Raw genomic sequence first — 21829 nt, forward strand, 5'->3', positions numbered from 1 at the left:
TTAAAGCACCCTAGGGCTGTCTTTATGGCAGGTTGGACCTAAATGAGGAAAATATTCCCATGGTCATAGCAGCCTGCTGTGCGCGCCGTAATATTTGTGAGGCTAAGGGTTAAAAGTTTCCCCTGGGGTTGAGCACCTGGTGGCTGATTTTGAGCAGCCAGATACTATGGCTATTAGAGGAGTACAGTGGGGGGCAGTTCAAATCAGGGAGGCTTTGAGGCACCATTTTGACAATGAGATCCAGTAATGTGTCATTACAGCACTCTGCCATGCTTTGTTGCTGCTTTTCATTAAAATTTTGTAGATTCCTGACCGTGATTTGTTCTCGGCAAATGATCGAATTGCCACTGAGTATTAATTCCAGCAGCAACCACCATGTGTAGGAGACAAAGAATAGTTATCTTTCACAGAGTATGTTTTTATTAACTACCAATTAACAACACACACAGAAGGCTTGGTGGGAAGGGAGATAACAATGAAGGGCAGTGTAGGTGCCTGTATAAGTGGTCTGTTTTTCAGAAGTGTTTAACACCAACAGCTCCGTTGGAAATCAAAGGAATCTGTGGTTGCTCAGCATTTCTAAGAATCAGGCCACTTATATATAGGTACCTAAATTTTAGGTACTCGGTGTGAGACTCTTTCACTTAGTGCTTTAATCTGTCCAGTATTGGGATAAATACAGCGTAAATAAGTGTTTCCATTGTAGATAGTAGTGGTTCTGAAGTGGGCTATATGATTCAGTGTTAACTCTCATAAACCTCTGAGATATTTTAAAAAAGGAAACAAAAGAAAGCAAGTTCCTATACTAGTTACATTTAAAATAATGAAGTGAAATAAAGTGAATGAATGAAGAAATAAATAAAGTAAAGATATAGTGAGTTGAAGATAAAATTCTGTTCATGTTAATCTGCTTGGTCTTTTTGTTAAGATCAAGATGAGTGTTTAATGCAGGGGTTCTCAAACTGGGGGTCGGGACCCCTCTGGGGGTAGTGAGGTTATTACATGGGGGGGTCGCAAGCTGTCAACCTCCACCCCAAACTCCGCTTTGCCTCGAGCGTTTATAATGGTGTTAAATATACAAAAAAGTGTTTTTAATTTATAAGGGGGGGGTTGCACTTAGAGGCTTGCTATGGGTCACCAGTACAAAAGCTTGAGAACCGCTCGTTTAATGTCTTGGGGGGGGGGGGGGGCTGTCTTACACTGCGATGTTAGATTGAGCTCCTAACCCAACTCCCATCCACATACACACATCTCTAGCTCAAGTTAAGTGGTGCTTTAAGTTTGAGCTAGTTAACCATAAGTCGAGGGGTGATTGGAGCTCAAATGCTGCTAAAACTCTAGGACAGGGGTTCTCAAACCGGGAGTTGCGAGGTTATTACATGGGGGGGAGGGGGTTGCAAGCTGTCAGCCTCCATCCCAAACCCCACTTTTTCTCCAGCATTTATAATGGTGTTAAATATATCAAAAAGTGTTTTTAATATGTGGGGTGGGGGTCACACTCAGAGGCTTGCTGTGTGAAAGGGGTCATCAGGACAAAAATCTGAGAACCCCTGCTCTAGGAAGTAATGCATTGGTGATATAACACTAATTATAACTCAGCAGCTGTTAATCTAATCATTCTGTGTAGTTTGAGTGGTGTTTTGCAGTGTGGTTACTCAAACTAGCTTGCATGGAGTAACTCTAGTGTACTAATTTGAGCTAACTGTTGCAGTGAAGATAAGTCCTGTATCCTGCACTTGCAGGAGTATGGCCTTTTTGGTCAGGTGAAGGTTTGCCATCAGTACTGCTGATTCCCATTGCCAACCTGCATACCACAAACATTCTGTTCTGAGAAATTCTGCCCTTCCTAGATAGAACTGAAGGAGGAATTTTAGCTTATGTGAATGTCCTGGCTCATTTTTGATCAGTACCAGTAGAGGTTCTTTTTATAACTGGAAGATCAGATAAGTATTCTATAGATAAGGTGTCTGTAGTGCTAGATTGAAACAACTCAGGCATTTGGCCTCCTTTTTAATTCTTCCTTTTCCCTTCATGTAATTTGGTGTGTTGAGTGACTAATCCCATTAAATAAGTTATTCACACGTCCATTGCATGCAAGTTGCCTTTACAATGACATTGTTTACATACTAATATCTGCAAACCGGGGCTATCAAGAGTGTTTGAGACGCAAGATGTGTGACCAGGAATGAGCAATCTGAACTGAGCTGTCACCTCACAAATGAAACAAACTGAAAATGATGGGGCTAAAGTTACTATATTTTATGCTGCACATTTAAAACTGTTAACCAGTTACCCAAGGAGTCAGTTTCAAAATATGGAGATCTGTTGATGGGTGTGGAACTGCTTGTCCCTGCCTGTAACTTTGTAATCTGGTTTAAAAGTGGGTCAGCAGGCTGTCCCCCATCTTACTGTTTTAGTCTAACATTAAGATTTTATGCAGGAATGCTCATACTGTGCCTCCCTGAGGACAGCAGTGGTGACTTGCAAAGAGCCCAAGGATATCTATCTCATTAAAACAAAGTAGATTTGCAGCTACATTCATCTCTTCAGTGCAGGGTATATATATCAGGTCACATACTGATCTTCATATGCAGTGTAGTCCATCTTGATCTGAGCAAGCAGGCCACAACTTTCATGCTGAAGATGAGGGTGGCTGTGATCTGCATTTGGCCAGTGGGATGCACTTTGGCTATCCTTGTGTTGTAGATGGTAAAACTGATGGTAAAATAACTTAGCAAGTGCACGTGTATTACTTATTTCTTGAATAAGTAACTCATCCATTTATTGCTCATCGCAGTGAGCATCTACAGCTTAGGGTGCAGTTTGTGGCCATTTTGGAAAAAAATAGTTTACGTTCCTATGTGCAATCTCTACCAGCTCCATGAGTGTCCCACAGTGATGGAGATGTCGTGTCAGTTTTCATTTGCTTTCTGGTTATGTTTAATAATGTAGGAATATTCTTTTCTTGACTTAATTTAACTAGATTTGATTAACTGCTCATCAGATGGGCCTTAATTGATAACGATTTATCAGGAGAGACTTATTGAACAGGGAGATGTCTTGCATCTGTCTTAAATATGAAGACACAGATGTGCTACAGCATAGTTGCTTGGGCTGAAGTTTCAGAACAGGGTGATTATTTTTTTTTTTTTTTTTTTTTACTTCCTTTGTGTCTGTGAGGCTGTTGATTGTCTGTTGTTTGTCTCTCCTCTATTTGCTTGCTCTGGAGATGTTTGTGGCTATCACTTTTGCAACCTGCTGTGAAGGATGGATTTAATACACTGGAATTGATGTCACACTTCTGATTTTCTTGGGGGCAGTGCAGAGAACTTGGGGATATTATAAGGACCCCATTTTTTTTTTAAACAAGACTTTTCTGCTTTTAAATGTGATGCCATCAACTTAAATAATAATTCTTTCAAAATGTTTTTCCTACTGTAGTTACAACCAATTTCAGTTGTTACAAATGCAACAATTAGATAATGTTTCCTATATTTGGCAGCCTTTTGTGTATATCGTTTGTTTAACTGTATCAGTCCATTTCCCTTGTTTGTGTGGGGCATTCACACAGCAACAGGGGAGAGTATTTACAGAAGAGGAAAATGGGATTGAGAAACCACAAAAATTAGCAGGAAAATTTGGGGCTGGGGTGCAAATGCAGAACTCTTTAACATGCTTAGCAAAAATGACTAGATTTTGAGTTGATGGTACCAGAGGATAGGTACCTGTGAAACTTAAATATATATACATATATTATATATATATATTTTTTTGGTTAATTTGTAGGGGTACCAGAAGATACTTCAGTGATGATAGACCCACAAGAGTGAAAATTATGAATGAAATGCATTAACATCCCCCTTTGACCCTGATCTCTAATAGACTTCTTGTAGCCCTTGGAAGAGAGGGTCAGGGGAGAAGGGTTGAAGGTCATCATGAAGCTAAAGCAGCGAGTGGTACTGCTGGCCATCCTCCTTGTCATCTTCATTTTCACAAAAGTTTTCCTCATTGACAACTTGGACACTTCAGCTGCCAACCGGGAGGACCAGCGGGCCTTTCACCGCATGATGGCAAGCTTGCGTGTGGAGCTAGACCCCCGACTTGATCATACGCTGCAGTCCCCCTGGGAGATTGCCGCCCAGTGGGTGGTACCACGGGAAGTGTATCCCGAGGAGACGCCAGAGCTAGGGGCTGTTATGCATGCCATGGCTACCAAGAAAATTATAAAAGCTGATGTGGGCTACAAAGGGACCCAGCTGAAAGCTTTGCTGATACTTGAAGGGGGACAGAAAGTGGTCTTCAAACCTAAGAGGTAAATATATCTATCAGTGACTGGATAAAACACCCTATTTAGGTTTTTTCCTCCCTGTTGATTCTTTAATTTATGAACTGATATATGTCCATATTGCATATGATACAGTCTAGCATTCAGAAAGTGGAATCGAGCCATGCTGGCGATTTGGTAATATTCAGCTTGTCTGCCAGCTGAACTTGAGATGTTCAGCATTGACCTCCAAACCCAACCTCTCTATAGTTCAGAGGCATAATCAACAAGGTTGGTCAAACCTTGCATTTCTGAACACTGGCTTCTGACTAGTGTTTGCTGGCCAGATGCCAGGTACCTGAAGAGGATTCATGTAGCATTCCACAGTGAGAGGCTAGGTGTCATGATCTGGGTGCCTTATGGGAGTGAGACTCGGTGTGGGGGTGGGCGGGCAGGAAGTGGAAATTGATGGTCATCTTCAAACTAGGCCTAGAAGGCTGTGTTGCTAGCTGTGGAATGTAGTGTTTTACGTTTTTCCTTGTATATGTCAATATGGAAATTGCATTTCTGCCTTGATTGAACATTTTCTCATTCCACCATAAAGCTTATTATGTGACTTGTGTATGCCTGTAATGCCTTCTAAACTAACTTTCCTTTAGGAAAAGGTGGACTGCTGGAATTTTCAGTAACATTTCTCTAATGGCCACTTGCACAACTGGTTTGGAGTTATATCATGGGGCTGTACTATGTTGAAATAGTATGAACTTTTTGCATTGAAGTGGTGGTGATGCAGCTTACACAGGATACTGCATGCATATTGTAAATACCATGTCTTGTTACTGTATTTCTGTAGTGCTTTTTATACAACTGAATGCCATAAAGAAGTTCACAAAGCCCTAAATTACATTCCAGTAATGGAATGTCTGTCTGCAGGCCGGCAAAATGGTTGTACATATCAAGGACATGTACAACCAGGAATGTTTTTAGGAACACCAGACAATTTGTGGTGGTATGCAATGCGTGTGAGAAAAGAGGGGATGCAGAGGGGAATTTTTGGCAAGGATGTAGGAGTTTATCCCTGCCTCTTTTTCATAGGATTCTGGAAGTTTTTAAGCAATTGCCCACACTCAGCTTCAGAGCAGGTAGTCAGGTTCTCTATTTACCATCTTTCTGATTGAATCCAGTAGATCTGCTGGAGAGTTAGCAGACTGAGTGGGCAGTCAAAAAAGTAGAGCCCTGTGCGGATACTAAATCTATATCTGAGGTTATAAATTGGTATATCCAATTTATATATCCACGGAGCTGCAGGGCTCTGCCAGGAACCGCAGCAGTGGAAGCAGCAGTCTGGTAGGCTGTTGTTCCCAGGAGCAGCTGGGGTGGGTACCATGCTCACCGGCAGCTGTCCCTGGTCTTGCTAGTGCAGTTAGTAGGGCTGGGGGCGGTACAACCACGCTGGAGGAGCCTCTGGCATGGTGCGCTGGCTCTTGAGAATGTTATGAACCATTAGGAAAGGGATAGATGAGAAGATAGAAAGATGAGAAGATATCTTAATGCCACTATATAAATCCATGGTATGCCCCATCTTGAATACTGCATGCAGTTCTGGTCACCACATCTGAAAAAAGATATATGACTATTGGTAAAGGTACAAAGAAGGGCTACAAAAATAATTAGGGGTTCCATATGATTAAAAAGACTGGGACTGTTCAGCTTGGAAAAGAGACACCTAAGGGGGGGGGATATGATAGACATCTATAAAATCATGAATGGTGCAGAGAAAATGAATTGGAAAGTGTTATTTACCTCTTCACGTAACACAAGAACCAGGGGTCATCCAATGAAATTAATAGGTAGCAGGTTTAACACAAACATGAGGAAGTACTACTTCATACAAGGCACAGTCAGCCTGTGGAACTTGTTGCCAGGGGATGTTGTGAAGGCCAAAACTGTAACTTGGTTAAAAAAAAGAAATAAATAAATTCATGGAGGTTAGGTCCATCAATGGCTATTAGCCAAGATGATCAGGGACACAACCCTGGGTATCCTAAGCCTCTAACTGCCAGAAGCTGGGACTGTATGACAGGGGATGGATCACTTGATAATTGCCCTGTTCTGTTCTTTCCTTCTGAAGCACCTGGCACTGGGCACAGTCGGGAGACAGAGTACTGAGCTAAATAGACCATTGGTCTGAAGTAGTATGGCCATTCTTATGTTCGAAAGCAAGGATTTGACTGGACCTCACCTCAGGGTCATAAGTAGGGCTCAGTGACCTGCGACCTCCGTGACTTCTGCAACGGCCAGTGCAGCTGACCCCAGGGCCACCCAAGCAGCTGGCCCCGCAGACTGCTGTAGTGGCTCTGAATCCAGCTTCTCAGGCGGCCCTGCAGCCAGCCACACCAGCCACTGCTGGAATGGCCCTGGGACCAGCTGCTACTCTGGTGGCCCCTGGCAGCTGGCTCCTGGGATTGCCTGAGCAGCAGTCCCAGGGGCAGTGGGAGCAGCCACAGGTCAGCAGTGGTCCTGGGGCAGATGGAGCAGCGGCTGGCCCCAGGGCTCCCTCACAGTGGTGGCTGAAGCAGCCGCTGGCTCCCCAGGACTCCCCCCACAGTCACTGATGCTGCAGGCTCCCCCTCTGGGAGCATCCTGTTTCTTGCCCCGCCCCTCAAGATTCAATCAGGTATTTATGGTATAAGTAATGGACAGGTCACAGGCCACGATTTTTTGTTTCTTGCCTGGGACCTGTCCATGACATTTACTAAAAATACCCATGATTAAGTCATAGCCTCAGCCCTGGTCTACACTACGAGTTTAGGTCGAATTTAGCAGCATTAGATCGATTTAACCCTGCACCCGTCCACATGACGAAGCCATTTTTGTTGACTTAAAGGGCTCTTAAAATTGATTTCTGTACTCCTCCCCAAAGAGGGGATTAGCGCTGAAATCGACATCACCGGGTTGAATTTGTGGTAGTGTGGATGCAATTTGACGATATTAGCCTCCGGGAGCTATCCCAGAGTGCTCCATTGTGACCGCTCTGGACAGTACTCTCAACTCAGATGCACTAAACAGGAAAAGCCTTGGGGACTTTTGAATGTCATTTCCTGTTTGGCCAGCATGGCACAGGTGACCATGCAGAGCTCATCAGCAGAGGTGACTATGGAGTCCCAGAATCACAAAAGAGCTCCAGCATGGACCGAACAGGAGGTACTGGATCTGATTGCTGTATGGGGAGATGAATCCGTGCTATCAGAACTCCATTCCAAAAGACTAAATGCCAAAATATTTGAAAAAATCTCCAAGGGCATGATGGACAGAGGCTATCACAGGGACCCGCGGCAGTGCTGTGTGAAACTTAAGGAACTAAGGCAAGCCTACCAAAGAGGCAAACGGCCGCTCCGGGTCAGAGCCCCAGACATACCGCTTCTATGATGAGCTGCATGCAATTCTAGGGGGTGCCCCTACCACTACCCCACCCCGTGCATGGACTCCTGCAAAGGGGGAGTCTCATGCAACAGGGACGAGGATTTGGGGACAAGGAAGATGAGGAGGAGGATGAAACCGTTCTCCCTGGCAGCCAGGAACTGTTTATCACGCTGGATCCAATACTCTTCCTAGCCCTCCCAAGGCGGGCTCCCGGACCTTGAAGGCAGAGAAGGCACCTCTGGTGAGTGAACCTTTGTAAATATAATACATGGTTTAAAAGCAAGCGGGTTTAATGATTAATTTGCCCTGAAGACTTAGGATGCATTTGCTGCCAGTACAGCTACTGGAAAAGTGTTAACGTGTCTGGGGATGGAGTGAAAATCCTCCAGGGACATCTCAATGAAACTCTTCTGGAGGTACTCCCAAAACCTTTGCAAAAGGTTTCTGGGGAGGGCAGCCTTATTCTGTCCGTCCATGGTAGGACACTTTACCACGGCAGGCCAGTAGCATGTAGTCATTGCATAACAAAGCATGGCAGTGTATAATCCCGGTGGTTGCTGGCATTCAAGCAAAATCCATTCTTTATCTCTCTGTATTAGCCTTAGTAGAGTGATCTCATTCATGGTTACCTGGTTGAAATAGGGGAATTTTATTCAGGGGACATTCAGAGGTGGCCGTTCCTGCTGGGCTGTTTGCCTGTGGCTGAAAAGAAATGATCCCCGCTGTTAGCCACTGGGGAGAGGTGAAGCAATCATCCCAGAGATTTGGGTGTGGTGGGGGAGGGTTAGTTGGGTTTGCGGTACACGTTAACCTGAAATCCGCAGCCCCTCCTTTTAAATGGACAGCCCATTTTAAATGGCCAACCCAACGTTCATTTTGTGCTTTCCTGCACTCTGACGTTACTTGCCTCCATGCATTTTGCTGAGCTCTTTCAGTGCGGGAGGACTGCATGATCTCAGAGAACATTTCATCGCGAGTGTGGTTTTTTTTCGCTGCCTTATCTGCGCTAGCCTCTGGGATGGAGACGATAGGGGGAGCGTTGAAACATTTGCAGCTGCGGGAGGGAAAAAAGGGAGAGTAGTATTTAAAAAGACACTTTTTAGAGAACAATGGGTAGACTCTTTCACGGTGAACCAAGCTGTTAACATTACATAGTACATGTGCTTTCGGTACAAGGTCGCATTTTGCTGCTTACATTGAGGGCCTGCCGGTTTGGTGTGAGAGATCACACATGCACGGCTGGGCACCAACGGGTGTTTGGTATGGGAAATAAGGGCGCTGCTGTTTGAAACCATTCCCACATGTTATGAAGGTTAAAGAAGCCAAAAGACTTTGGCTTACCATGGCTGCCTGCAAGCTGAATTCTGTTGCCCGGTCCAGCGTGCTTTTAAACGTCCAAATGCACATTCTACCACCATTCTGCACTTGCTTAGCCTATAGTTGAACAGCTCCTGACTACTGTCCAGGGTGCCTGTGTATGGCTCCATGAGCCATGGAATTAAGGGGTAAGCTGGGTCCCCAAGGATAGCTATAGACATTTCAACATCCCCAATGGTTATTTTCGGGTCTGGAAAGTAAGTCCCTTGCTGCAGCTGTTCAGACAGACCAGAGTTCCTGAAGATGTGAGTGTCATGTACCTTTCCCGGCCATCCCACGTTGATGTCGGTGAAACGTCCCTTGTGATCCATCAGTGCTTGCAGCACCACTGAAAAGTACCCCTTGCGGTTTACGTACTGGCTGCCAAGGTGGTCCGGTCCCAAGATAGGGATATGCGTTCTGTCTGTCGCCCCACCACAGTTAGGGAATCCCATTGCAGCAAAACCATCCACTATGACCTGCACATTTCCAAGAGTCACTACCCTTGATAGGAGCAGCTCAGTGATTGCGTTGGCTACTTGGATCACAGCAGCCCCCACGGTAGATTTGCCCGCTCCAAATTGATTCCCGACTGACCGGTAGCTGTCTGGCTTTGCAAGCTTCCGGAGGGCTATCGGTACTCGCTTGTGAACTGTGAGGGCAGCTCTCATCTTGGTATTCTTGCACTTCAGGGCAGGGGAAAGCAAGTCGCAAAGTTCCATGAAAGTGCCCTTACGCATGCGAAAGTTTTGCAGCCACTGGGAATCATCCCATACCCGCAACACGATGCGGTCCCACCAGTCTGTGCTTGTTTCCCGGGCCCAGAATCGGCGTTCCACCGCATGAGCCTGCCCCATTGCCACCAGGATGTCCAAATTGCCGGGGCCTGTACTTTGAGAGAAGTCTGTGTCTGTGTCCTCATCACTCTCGTCACCGTGCTGCCGTTGTCTCCTCGCCTGCCTTTGCAGGTTCTGGTTCTGAACATACTGCAGGATAATGCATGAGGTGTTTACAATGCTCATAACTGCCGCGGTGTTCTGAGTGGGCTCCATGCTTTCCATGGTATGTCGTCTGCAGGAGAACAGAGTTGCAGTGGAAGCAGTGGCTGACGATGGATGCCACGAGAATAGATATTTATAGAGAATGACGAGAGGACCTGTGAGGTGGATTCATGAGAGCAGAGTTGCAGCAGAAGCGGGAGCCCATGACAGCCAACATGGAGAAATTCGCTATCGAGATGAGCAGGAGAGCAGATTTGCAGCTGAAGCAGTGGATGATGACGGTCATATAGAGGACCTGGAAGGTGGATTCATGGCACCAGGAGGGCAGAGTTGCATCGAAAGCGGTGGTTCGATGACGACGGTTAGCAGTCCTACTGCACTGTCTGTTGAAAGCAGTATGGCGTCCGCACGGAAAAAAAATGCGAAACAATTGTCTGCCGTTGCTTTCACGGAGGGAGGGGCGACTGATGACGTACCCAAAACCACCCATGACAATGTTTTTGCCCCATCAGGCATTGGGAGCTTAACCCAGAATTCCAATGGGTGGCGGAGACGGCAGGAACTGTGGGATAGCTATCCACAGTGCAATGCTCTGAAAGTCAAGACTAGCGACAGTACTGTGGACTCACTCCGCCGACTTAATGCGCTTAGTGGGGACACACGATCAACTGTATAAAATCGCTTCCTAAAAAATCGACTTCTATAAATTCAACCTAATTCCGTAGTGTAGACATACCCTTAGTCATAAATTATCCTCCCACCCAAAAGGTGAGTCACGATTAAAGCACACTAGCAGATATTGTGGCAGACATACACTGCTGCTGTACCTGTTCTGGATAGTCCCTAGGGCTATTAATTGTCTAACTTGCACTAACTAGCTGCAGATTTTAAGGATTATTAGATCATTAGTATATCATGTGCCATAAAATTTCACTCTGTTACTAGGATCAATATGGGGGTAACTTGTGTTTGACTAAAGCATATCTTATAGAAAGGCATCCAGTCTTGATTTGAAGACGTCAGGAGATGGAGAATCCACCACTCTCCTTGGTAATTTGTTACATTGGTTAATCGTCTTCAGATTAGAAGGCTTTTTTCTTTTATTTTTTATTTTTAAAAACAGTGAATTTGTCTGGCTTCAGCTTCCAGCCACTGATTCTTGTTATGTCTCTTTCTGTTAAAGAGCCTCTTAATTCCTGGTATTTTTGCCCTAGGAAGATATTTATTCACTGTAATTAAGTCACCTCTCAGTCTGTTTATACATGCAAGGATTGCACTAGTACTTTTTACATCTAGGAGCTGATGTTGAGTTTTGTCTACTATGACTTCTAAATCCTTTTCAGAGTCACTACTTCCTAGGATACAGTCCCTGATTCTATAGGTATGGCTTGTATCCTTTGCTCTGAGGTGTATGACCGTGCATTTTGGTTGTATTAAAACTCATTTTGTTTGACTGGTCCCAGTTTACCAGGAGATTCAGATCAATGTGTGACTGCCCTGTTCTCACTATGTACCTCTCTACTAATCTTTACACTCTCTTTAATATCAGTCAACTCATTCCTCCTCTCCCACAAGAAATCATTTTGGAGGTGACCCAGAGCCAATTTCACTTCAATGATTCTTGCTCATGTGACTCTCTTAACTTTACTGAGGAGAATCCCCCCATAAATCATTTTGTTTTTCCATTATTCATTGCATTTACAGATATGCCAGAGACTACGTAGTAGAAGGAGAGCCATATGCTGGATATGACAGACACAATGCGGAGGTGGCAGCCTTTCACTTGGACAGGTATGGAACTATTGGGTTAATTATTTAATTATTCTCTTGTTTTTATTTTGTTTTGTTTTGTTTTTTGGCACCAGTTCACTTCAGAGAGGGTGCCTGAGACATTGATTTCCAACCGGCTCATTGAGTAGAACAAAAAATGTTGTAAAATGTGATGACATGATAGAGTCCAATGAGCAAGGTTTCTGCAAAGGAAATAGTATCACCCTAACTTATTAGAATGCTTTGCACATGTCAACAAAGTAATGGATAAAAAAGAACAAGTTGGGCACAGTTTACATAGACTTTCAAAGGGTTTTAATTAGGTTCCTCATGAGAGACAGCTAAAGAAACTAAGTAGTCATGGGGTGAGAGGTAAAGTATTATCATGGATCAAAAACTGACCAAGAGACAGTGAGAATAAATAGTCAATTTTCATCTTGGCAAAAAGTGTATAATGAGGGTGCCTTAAAGTTCTGTACTAGGTCTTGTGTTTAGTATATTTGTCAATGATCTGGGAAGGGGGGTGAGCAGTGAGAAAGCAATTTTTTCAGATGATATAGTGTTATTTAGGTTAGTCAAGTCCACAGAAGACTGTGAAGCACATCAGAGGGACCTAACCAAGGTTGGTGAATGGGCAACATGATGACAAACGAAGTATATTGATGGTACACGCAGAGTAATTCACGCTGGAGGGAAAAAATCAACTACTCATATACCTTAGAAGGGTCTAAATTAATTATCAATTTGGGAAAGGGGCCTGGAAATCATTGTGGACAGTTCAATGTGAAGACCTCAGCTCAATGTGCAGCTGCAGTCAAAAAAAACAAATACGATGGTAGGATACGTAAGGTTGGAAAATACTATGGAAAATATTGCTATTCAATTATATGAATCAGTGGTGCAGCTTCATCTAGAATACTGCCTGCAGTGTTGGTCACTCCATTTCAAAAAGGCTATTACACAATTAGATGGGGTTTTAGAAAAGGGTACAGAAAATAATTGGGGGGAATGGAAAAAAAACTCATATGAAGAAAAAGTGAAAATGTTGGAATCCCTTACTTTAGAAAGGAAGTGGTGAATAAGAGGGGACGTGATAAAAGTATACAAAATAATGAATTATCTAGAGAAGGTAGATTAGAACGTTCTGTTCTCCTGTCTCATAATACAATAACAAAGGGAGATTAAATGAAATTGAAAGAGGCAAATTCAAAACTGATAAAAGGAAATATGTTTTCACAAAACATGCAATTCAGCTGTGGAATTCATTGCCAGAGGATATCATTGAGGTTAAAAACTGAGCAAGATTCAGAAAGGGATTTGGTTACATAGTTAATACGACAATAGCTTTTAGAAGAGATATTAAGCCAATTGTGAACTGCTAGGAACTGGGTGGTTTCTTGCACCTTTCTCTGACTTGTCTGGTGCTGGACTCTGTTGGAGACAGGATACTGGACGTTGAACCATAGCTCTGATCTGGCATGACAGTTGCTGTGCTCCAATTCCTGTGTTGAATTGTACAAAAGCAATACATATTCAGACTATTTTTGCTGTGAACTTTATGCCAGCTTTCTTTCATATTCCACAATCAGGGAGGTAAAGTAGGGTCTATTTTCCTGCATGGGGCACAGCGGTATCCTTTCTCAGCCACACTTTTTTCTACTGTTTGGCAATAGGATTATATTGGACTAAATAGAGTAAAGTTTCTGTTTCTATAAGGGATACTGCCCCAACGCCATTGAGTTCTTGTTCCTCTAGGCTGTCCAGTGAGAGATCGGATTTTGGATCTACTTTTCCTCATAATTTACAACCTCTTCAGGACTTGTGTGGCAGGTGCCTACCTTCTGTTAAGAAGGTCTGATGGGAGTTATTTCAGAGCTGAAAATTGTTGCTCCTAGATCTGTGGGAGGGGCCTCTGTGGAGCATGAGTTTGACACCTGGGGTGGATCGGGACCACTTGTACTACTTTTTTTCTGGCATCCACAGCAGCTTCAAATTGTGCAAATTGCAAGCTTGCTTCTTTTTTTTTTAACTATGTTTCTTGCGGTTATGTTGCAAAGATGACCTCTTGAATATGATTCCATGTAGTGCTGTCTTATACCTAAGCAGTAGTTCTGGTGAGGTGTGAACTGGCATCTTTCCCATTCATCACAATAGGGTGCTAATATTTAACTCTGATGCTGACACTTCAAAGGATACCTCTTGTAAATAGTCTTAATTCTGTGCCCCTTCACATATCACATTTGCTCATACAAATTGGATAATTGCACACATCCAAATCTGTTGAACTCTTTTACTATCCTGTATATCTCCAGCATGATTTGTTAAGACGAACATTCTTCTTTGCCTATTTTGAATAATACTTTGCATTTCTTTTGGGTTTTCTGTCTGAGGATCTAAAAGCAGTTTACAAACGTTAAAGAACTAACCTTCATAGTACCTCTGTGAGATAAATATTTCCATTTTACAGAGGGGACAACTGAGGTATAAAGGTTAAGGGTGGGTCTTTCAAACGTGCTTAAGTGAATTAAGAGTGCAAGTTGTATTGATACTTGTGCTCCAAACTCACGTAGGCACTTTTGAAAATCCCACCCTAAACACCCAAGTTGCCTGTGGTCACACAGTAAGTCTAACAGACACAGGAACAGAACTCACTGACAGACTTGTGCTTATCTGCTAAACTATCTTTCCCACCTTTCTTGTGTTTCTGAATGTCTTTGTGTTTTCCAAAGACACCCAGTTCTCTTAAACTAAGGGTTTAAATTCCAATAGAGTTTATCGGGTCGTTTCTGGGAATTAGTATAAATTATCTTTCCATGTGGCTAGCCCAAGGCCCTGTGTTTTTTGCTTTGAGCTGCTACATGAGAGACCATATATTTTGTGGTATGAGGTCTCATTTCCTGGGCTGAGTTCTGTGAAGACACTGTATTTGGCCCTTGAAGAAAAGGTGTATCTCATGCTGCTGTGCAGTGACCACTCAGACCAATATAGGAGCATTGCTGATGGGCTATAAAAGGAGTCTCGTACATCCAGCCTTCCTTAGCCAAAGGAAAGTCTTGAAAGAAGATAAAGTACAAATGGTGAAGGATTAATTTCCAATGGGATTCCAAGCTTAGCACCTGCTGTAAGGCAACCATCTTTGATTTTGTACAGTGGCTTGGAGGTCTGATGTGGTTTTTAGATTTGAAACTGCTATCCCTGTTAAAATTCTCATACTTTGTCACCCCTCTTCCCCCCGAAACAGAATTCTGGGTTTCCGACGAGCTCCACTGGTGATTGGCAGGTTTGTGAATCTGCGTACAGAGATCAAACCTGTTGCAACAGAGCAGCTGCTGAGTACCTTCCTGATGCTGGGTAAGTGGGTTCTAGGGATTGTGCAGCCCATTGAAAATAAGCATGTTAAATAATAATAATAAAAAAAAAAGAGCAGTGGGAAACTGGCATAACTGTATAACAACTACTGTATAGGAACCTGATAAGCTGCTTCCAGCCCTTTGGAGGGATCTTAACACTGGTATAACCTTGTTTGGTGGGGAAAAGCTGGAGGGGAATTATTTTTCTACAAAAAATACTTTGGTTTACCTGTAATTTTTGTATGTTCCTTTTTGCAGATATTTGTTTGAATAAGTATTTTCTCCCTAATGTCAGAGCAGTCAGAAGAATTTAGGAATAGACCTGAATTGAAAAAATGGAATTATATCTTACTCTGAGTAAACTGAATGGACGGTTGGAATGATGTGGCTTGCTAATATACCAAATGTTGTGTGTGTAGCACCAACAGTGTGCCTGGCATAGCAACATGGTTATGGAACGGGATAAGATGTCCATCACTAGATGTCCCAGAACAGTTTCATACATTTAGTTTATAGTAGTAATGTTGATGGGGTATTTTCTAGGGGTTAATGGCTCAAGGGCAGAGTCCTGCCAGGTGGTCATTATGCCTCAGAAAATGCCCTGTGCTACAACCATTAGTACTTCAGTCAGATTATAAAGTATATTATTTCTTTGTCAGAAAACTTATTTAGAGACAACTGTTCGTTAACAATTTATTGTATTTATGTATGATAGGCAGGGCTGGTAGCACTTATTATTAAGGTTGTCAGACACTTCCAGTTATAAGACTCTATTTTCAGTTGCTAATAATTCTGCCAGACTTCAACTGTTCAGGCTGAAATATACCATGCCAGGTCTCTGCCTTATGCTGAGGTTGTGTGAGTTTTTGAAATTTCAGTCAAAATGGTTCAGCTGTTTCAGAAAATGAGGCTAATGAAAAAATGTTGTTTCGCCTTTGTTCAAAAATTCAGGCAACCTTTTTTTTAAAAAGAAGGGGGGGAGCTCTTGTCCCCCCATTCTGTGGAATAGCAACTTGAAATTTAGAAACATGGTGGCCTTTGTGTCAGGGATATGCGTTTTGCTACCCCCGTGAAATCTGACTAAATTTGGCCAAGTTATAAGCCTTTTAAAAATTTTAAGATTCCATCCCTGCTAGGCATGCTGCAGCCAGGGCTTGAAGGAGGACTCTCTCTCTTTCTCTCTCTCTCTCTCTCTCTCTCTAGTTGCAGCTGTGGGCTGTGCTGTGGCTGGGAGTGTTACATGGAGCCAGTGTCTCATTTGGTGTCAGTGCTCCCTTTGCTAATGCCAAAGCAGCATGGAGGGGGAATCTGTCTGATTTGAAACCAAAGGGGACAAGAGCCAAACCTAGGGTGATGGGGTGCAGAGGAGTGGGTCAGGACAAAGAGTCGGGGCAGTGTGTGGGGAGATTGGACTAGGAGCTAGGGTGGGGGACTGAAAACAAATGGGGACGGGGACAAGGTGGTAGGGGACTGGAGGTTGGGAGAAAAGAAGCAGATTAAATGGGGAGCTGAGAGGGGAAACTGGGGATGAGGAGCCAGAAGGTGCAAAGGAACTAGGACTGGCTGGGCAAGAGACTGGGACTTGGAGATGAGGGTGAGACAGATTGGAGGGATGTAGCAATGGGAGTCAAGATGAGGGGGCAGGGAGGGACAGGCAGAAGAGCCTTTGCCTATTAGAACACAATCCTCTCCAGAGCCTGGAATGGAATGTAAGATTTCCGAGTCTCCTCATTTCTCTGCTGTCAGAAGCAGTGAAACCCACTGGCAAAGTGTCCCATCCACCACCCTGCCCAGAACTAGTCTACATAGAGGATGACAACCTATTACTGCTATCAGCTACTCCATTTGCTCAAATGGCAGAGGTCTTTGCAATAGATTTAAGGGATCCAATCCTGCAGGTGATCCAAGTAGGTGTCAGAATGGTAGAATTTCTTTCTTTTTCCCCCCCAGTTTGCTTTTTTTTAAACCTAGGATGTAACACAAAATCATAACATAATTAAGATTGCAAAGCCAAGCACTCAAAAGTGACGAAATGCCAGAATTAAGATTGCCTGTGGAACCTTAATTTGATCCCTTTGTGCGTATACAATATGATAATATCTAGTTATGTGATCAAATACTATTTTTTCCACTAGACCCCTCTCTCATTCACTGCACTGGATGTTAGTGCTCACTTAATGAGCAACTAATTCAGTGTTTTGTTTTCTCTTCATTGTTCAATGTCATAGTTACAGAATTTAAGGCCAGAAAGGACCCCCAGGTCATATATTCCGGCCTCCTGTATATCATAGGCCACCAGCCCCCTCATGCTAAACCCAACAATTGAAATTAAATCAGGCTATTATGTGCTACAAGCAGAGACTAGGAAGGGCAGAGACCAGGAAGGACAGAGATGAACCAGTGCCTGAGTCCTTTGCAATGGCAGGGGAAAATGTAAAGGAGGTATATCCAGATAATCCTGGCAAGCGAGCCGTGCCAGGGGAAGTCACGTTGCAGGGGAAGGCAAATACCCCACAAGATCACTGCCAACGCAACCTGGAGGATGATTCCTTCCCAACCCCACATATGCAGTCTGTTAGACCCTGAGAATGTGAGCACAGGAAATTTTTGAATTTTCTAATGTCTGAGTGCTTGACTTCACAAACTTAATAATGTTCTTCTAATGTAGTTTTGTGTGTGTGTTTTCCCTTGTCTATTCAGTGGATCCTTTTAAAGTGAGCTTTTCATCTTGTCAAAGATGAATGATTTCCAGTTGGTTATCTCTCTTTCTTTTGGAAAGAAGTTCCAAATGGAGAAGTTTTGGCTTCCTCTTCCTTCCCTCAAGAGGAAGGCGAAATGAAGTGAACGCCTGTTGAAAGGACTTCTTTTTGGAAATCTCTCTGAAGGTCCTTCAGGCTGCTCCTCTCTTTTTTGTTTGGGTTTCCATAGATTTACTGCTGTTCTTGTGGTATGTTTTTTTGTTTTTGAAGGTAATAGTACCTGTTTCTATGGGAAGTGCTACTATTGTCGAGAAACAGAACCAGCTTGTGCTGATGGAGATACCATGGAGGGGTCAGTCACGCTGTGGCTGCCGGATGTCTGGCCTCTTCAGAAGCACCGGCATCCTTGGGGAAGGACTTACCGTGAAGGCAAATTGGCCAGGTATAAGAACCCGATAGGCCTACTGTAGCGTTTTAGAGTACCCCTATCTTTGCAGTGCTTAGCTGTGACTTGGGCTGTTTAAAGAGCAGTATTCACAAGATACAAAGGAACTTTCAGCCAGTTTTCTTGAACCAAAACTACTAATGAAGGCCTCTGATGGGACAAGCATTAATTTGAGGGAGAGGGAAAAAATCCTATGGACATCCAGGAATGTTAAGTGTCATTTTTTCCCCTCCACTTCTTCCCTGGAAAGTAACTTGCCACACAAGTCAGTGAGCGTTTCAGCCATACCCGAGTTGACTGTGGAATCTCAGCTGCTTACCTCGCACTGCTGAGGCTTTCCTTTTATACTGTGCCCCTATTTGGCTCAACAGAATCCTTTGACACTGAGTTAGTAGTCTTTTTACCTAATTTCATAGGTTTTTATTGGTTCTATTTTTATGGGGTTTTTTTGTTGTGGACCTATGTCAAAAGCTTTTATACCAAAGTAGTTTCGGTGTCTTTGAGGGAGAGTCTGTGCAGCCTGCAAGAGATGAAGTTCTCCTATTTTTTTTAAAGATCAAATTTTTGTGTATTTTTTTTGCTAAGTATATCTCACCTTAAATAGTTTAGAACTGAAAAGTTGTTTGTTAGTTTGTATACCAGCAACATATAGGGATCTGGACCCGTGTCCAAAGAGCACTGTTAGATGGAGACCAGTGTGGGCCTGACAGTTATAAGACAGACACGGTATCTCAAAAATTCTTTAGGGCAGAAACACTTTGGCAGGACTAGCCCAAATGATTTCAAGCTCAGTAAACTTTTCCAAGCATTGATCCAGGACAAGTGACCAGAAAAACGTTTTCAGTCTCTGAAATCTTGTTTGCTGAACTAGATTTTTGGTTCAGCTATTTCCATCAGTTTCTAACTAGCTAGCTATCCACAGAAAGAATCTGAACTTTTTTTTTTTTTTTTTTTTTGTGGAACTCCTTGCCAGAGGATGTTGTGAAGGCCAAGACTATAACAGGGTTAAAAAAAAAACAAAAAACTCGATAAATTCATGGAGGATAGGTCCATCGATGGCTATTAGCCGGGATGGGCAGGGATGATGTCCCTAGTCTCTGTCTGCCAGAAGCTGGGAATGGGCGACAGGGGATGGATCACTTGATGTTTACCTGTTCTGTTTATTCTCTCTGGGGCACCTGGCACTGGCCACTGTCAGAAGACAGGATACTGGGCTAGATGGACCATTGGTCTGACCCAGGATGGCCATTCTTATGTAAGTTTAGAGCCACCCTGAAAGTCTATGTACAGCACTTAAGCATGTGCCGAACTAATCAAGGCACAAATCTTCTTGTCTGTGTATTTGTGGAAAAGAGAAGAGGAAACATTTTGCTTCTGTTAAGAAGTTGTTTCTCAACTTAGAGGGCCCATTTATGCTCTGTTTTACCATGTTGGAGTGAGAGCTAGAGCTTGTGTGCATGATGGGGTAATGCACACTACAAGGGCATGATTTTAAAGCACACTAAGGTGTTATATATTAATTATAACCCTGCTGGTGTGCACTATAGGTTCCCTTGTGTGCTCTAGCATAGTACTATTTCAAACAGCATTATGTTAAAGCATACCAGCAGGGTCTGCGTGGACTATAAATGCACCACATGTTAGTGCACTTCAGAAATCACATTTCCATAAAGCGCATTACCCCACTGTGTAGGCAAGCTCCAGACTAACCTGACAATCCTTATGTTATAAAATACTTTGTTCTTGCCCATGCAGATAGGATCAAATAACATTGCTCTTTTGTCATGTACTTAACTGTATTGCTGCTTTCACTCTTTGGAAACCTGTCTTCAGGAGTGGGGGAAGAAATATACATATGTTACATATGGCATGTAATGTCCTTTCTGCTGCTCCTAATTATGGAAGATATTGCGTAGGAGTTTTTCCCCTCAAAGCTGCTGCTTCTGCTCTGTCTTGAATAATCCTGTTTAACATTATTAATTTAGTGCCATTAATTTACATAGCCTTGTACTACCATGTACTAGATAAGATCCCTGACCTTCAGAGTCACAATCAAACTCTTCAATAGAATAAAAATTATCAGAAGTAAATGTAGGAGCAGATGGTGCTGGAGAAAGATCAGTGTGGTAACTTGATTGACAAATGGTGGATAGAAAGAGGAATGTGGCATGGTGCAGGGGAAAGGGAAAGCTGTTCCAAGTGGAGTAAGAGCTGTCATAAAAAACATGAATTAAAGACTGTGAGGAGGAGGCAGGGGAGCATTTAGGAGAGTGGGATGAGTAACACATAGAGTGTGCATGGGGCATAGGAAGAAATATAAGATGAGATGTTGGAGCTGTGGATTTGTGCAGAATATTGAAGGTGAAGACATGGAGTTTGGGCTTGATGCAGGAAGAAGTGAGGAAGCCAGTGAAAGGATTTGAGGACTGTTAGAGCAGAGAGAGGGGAAGACTTTGGCCCACAGTATTTTGGATAGATAGAGGACAGGTGAGATACAGGGAGCCAGCGTAGAACTTATTCCTGTCCTCTGGGAGACAACACTGATAATGGTTATAACCGCTAAATTCTGTTTCTGCCTCTGCTGGTGACTCACTCTGACTTTGAGCAGGTCAGTTAACCTCTCCATTTTGTAAAATGGGAATACAAACCTTCTTAGGGGTTTTCAGACTTAGTTGATGTTTTGTGAAGAATTTTGAGATCCATGGATAGAAGGTGCTGTAGAAGTTGTACTTATGAGTCAAGATGACAGATGGGTAGGGCATAAATCAGGGTGTTAGCAGATTGCATGGAGAGGAAGAATGGATTTGAGAAAGAGGAAGAAATGACAAGACTTAGCAAGAGCCTGGCTTTGGAGAGGTGGACCTAATGCCCATGTTGCAAGGCTTGGTAACTAGGAAAAGAAACAAGTTTGTTTACATTTGCAGGAGATAATGCTGTCTGCTTCTTGTTTACAATGTCATCTGAAAGTGAGAATAGGTGTTCGTATGACACTGTTGTAGCCGGCATTGCCAGATATGCTAAAGATGCATATGTCCCTTCATGCTTCAGCCACCGTCCCAGAGGACATGCATCCATGCTGATGATGGTTTCTGCTCGATAACTATCCAAAACAGTGCAGACCAACGCATGTTCATTTCATCATCACGAGTCAGATGCCACCAGCAGAAGGTTGATTTTCTTTTTTGGTGGTTTGGGTTCTGTAGTTTCCACATTGGAGTGTTGCTCTTTTAAGATGTCTAAAAGCATGCTCCACATCCCATCCTGATTGGATTTTGGAAGGCACTTCAGATTCTTAAATCTTGGGTCGAGTGCTGTAGCTATCTTTAGAAATCTCACATTGGTACCTTCTTTGCGTTTTGTCAAATCTGCAGTGAAAGTGTTCTTAAAATGAACAACATGTGCTGGGTCATCATCTGAGACTACTATAACATGAAATATATGGCAGAATGCGGATAAAAAACAGAGCAGGAGACATACAATTCTCCCCCCAAGGAGTTCAGTCACAAATTTAATTAATGCCT

General features: G+C 43.2%; 1 protein-coding gene across 4 annotated transcripts in view; it reads left to right on the plus strand.

Annotated features, from left to right (window-relative positions):
• The window catches only part of FAM20B (FAM20B glycosaminoglycan xylosylkinase), a 48687-nt gene that overhangs the window by 9380 nt on the left and 17478 nt on the right, over positions 1–21829 (plus strand). For all 4 annotated transcript variants that reach the window (XM_075131495.1, XM_075131494.1, XM_048860747.2 and 1 more), the window contains exons 2-5: positions 3787–4312; positions 11749–11835; positions 15056–15165; positions 18134–18305. In XM_075131495.1, coding sequence (XP_074987596.1) covers positions 3936–4312; positions 11749–11835; positions 15056–15165; positions 18134–18305 — 746 coding nt within the window. In that variant the 5' untranslated portion in view covers positions 3787–3935. The remainder of the gene's footprint in view (positions 1–3786; positions 4313–11748; positions 11836–15055; positions 15166–18133; positions 18306–21829) is intronic.

The sequence above is a fragment of the Caretta caretta genome, chromosome 8 (assembly GCF_965140235.1).
Source record: "Caretta caretta isolate rCarCar2 chromosome 8, rCarCar1.hap1, whole genome shotgun sequence".
NCBI classification, from domain to species: Eukaryota; Metazoa; Chordata; order Testudines; family Cheloniidae; genus Caretta; species Caretta caretta.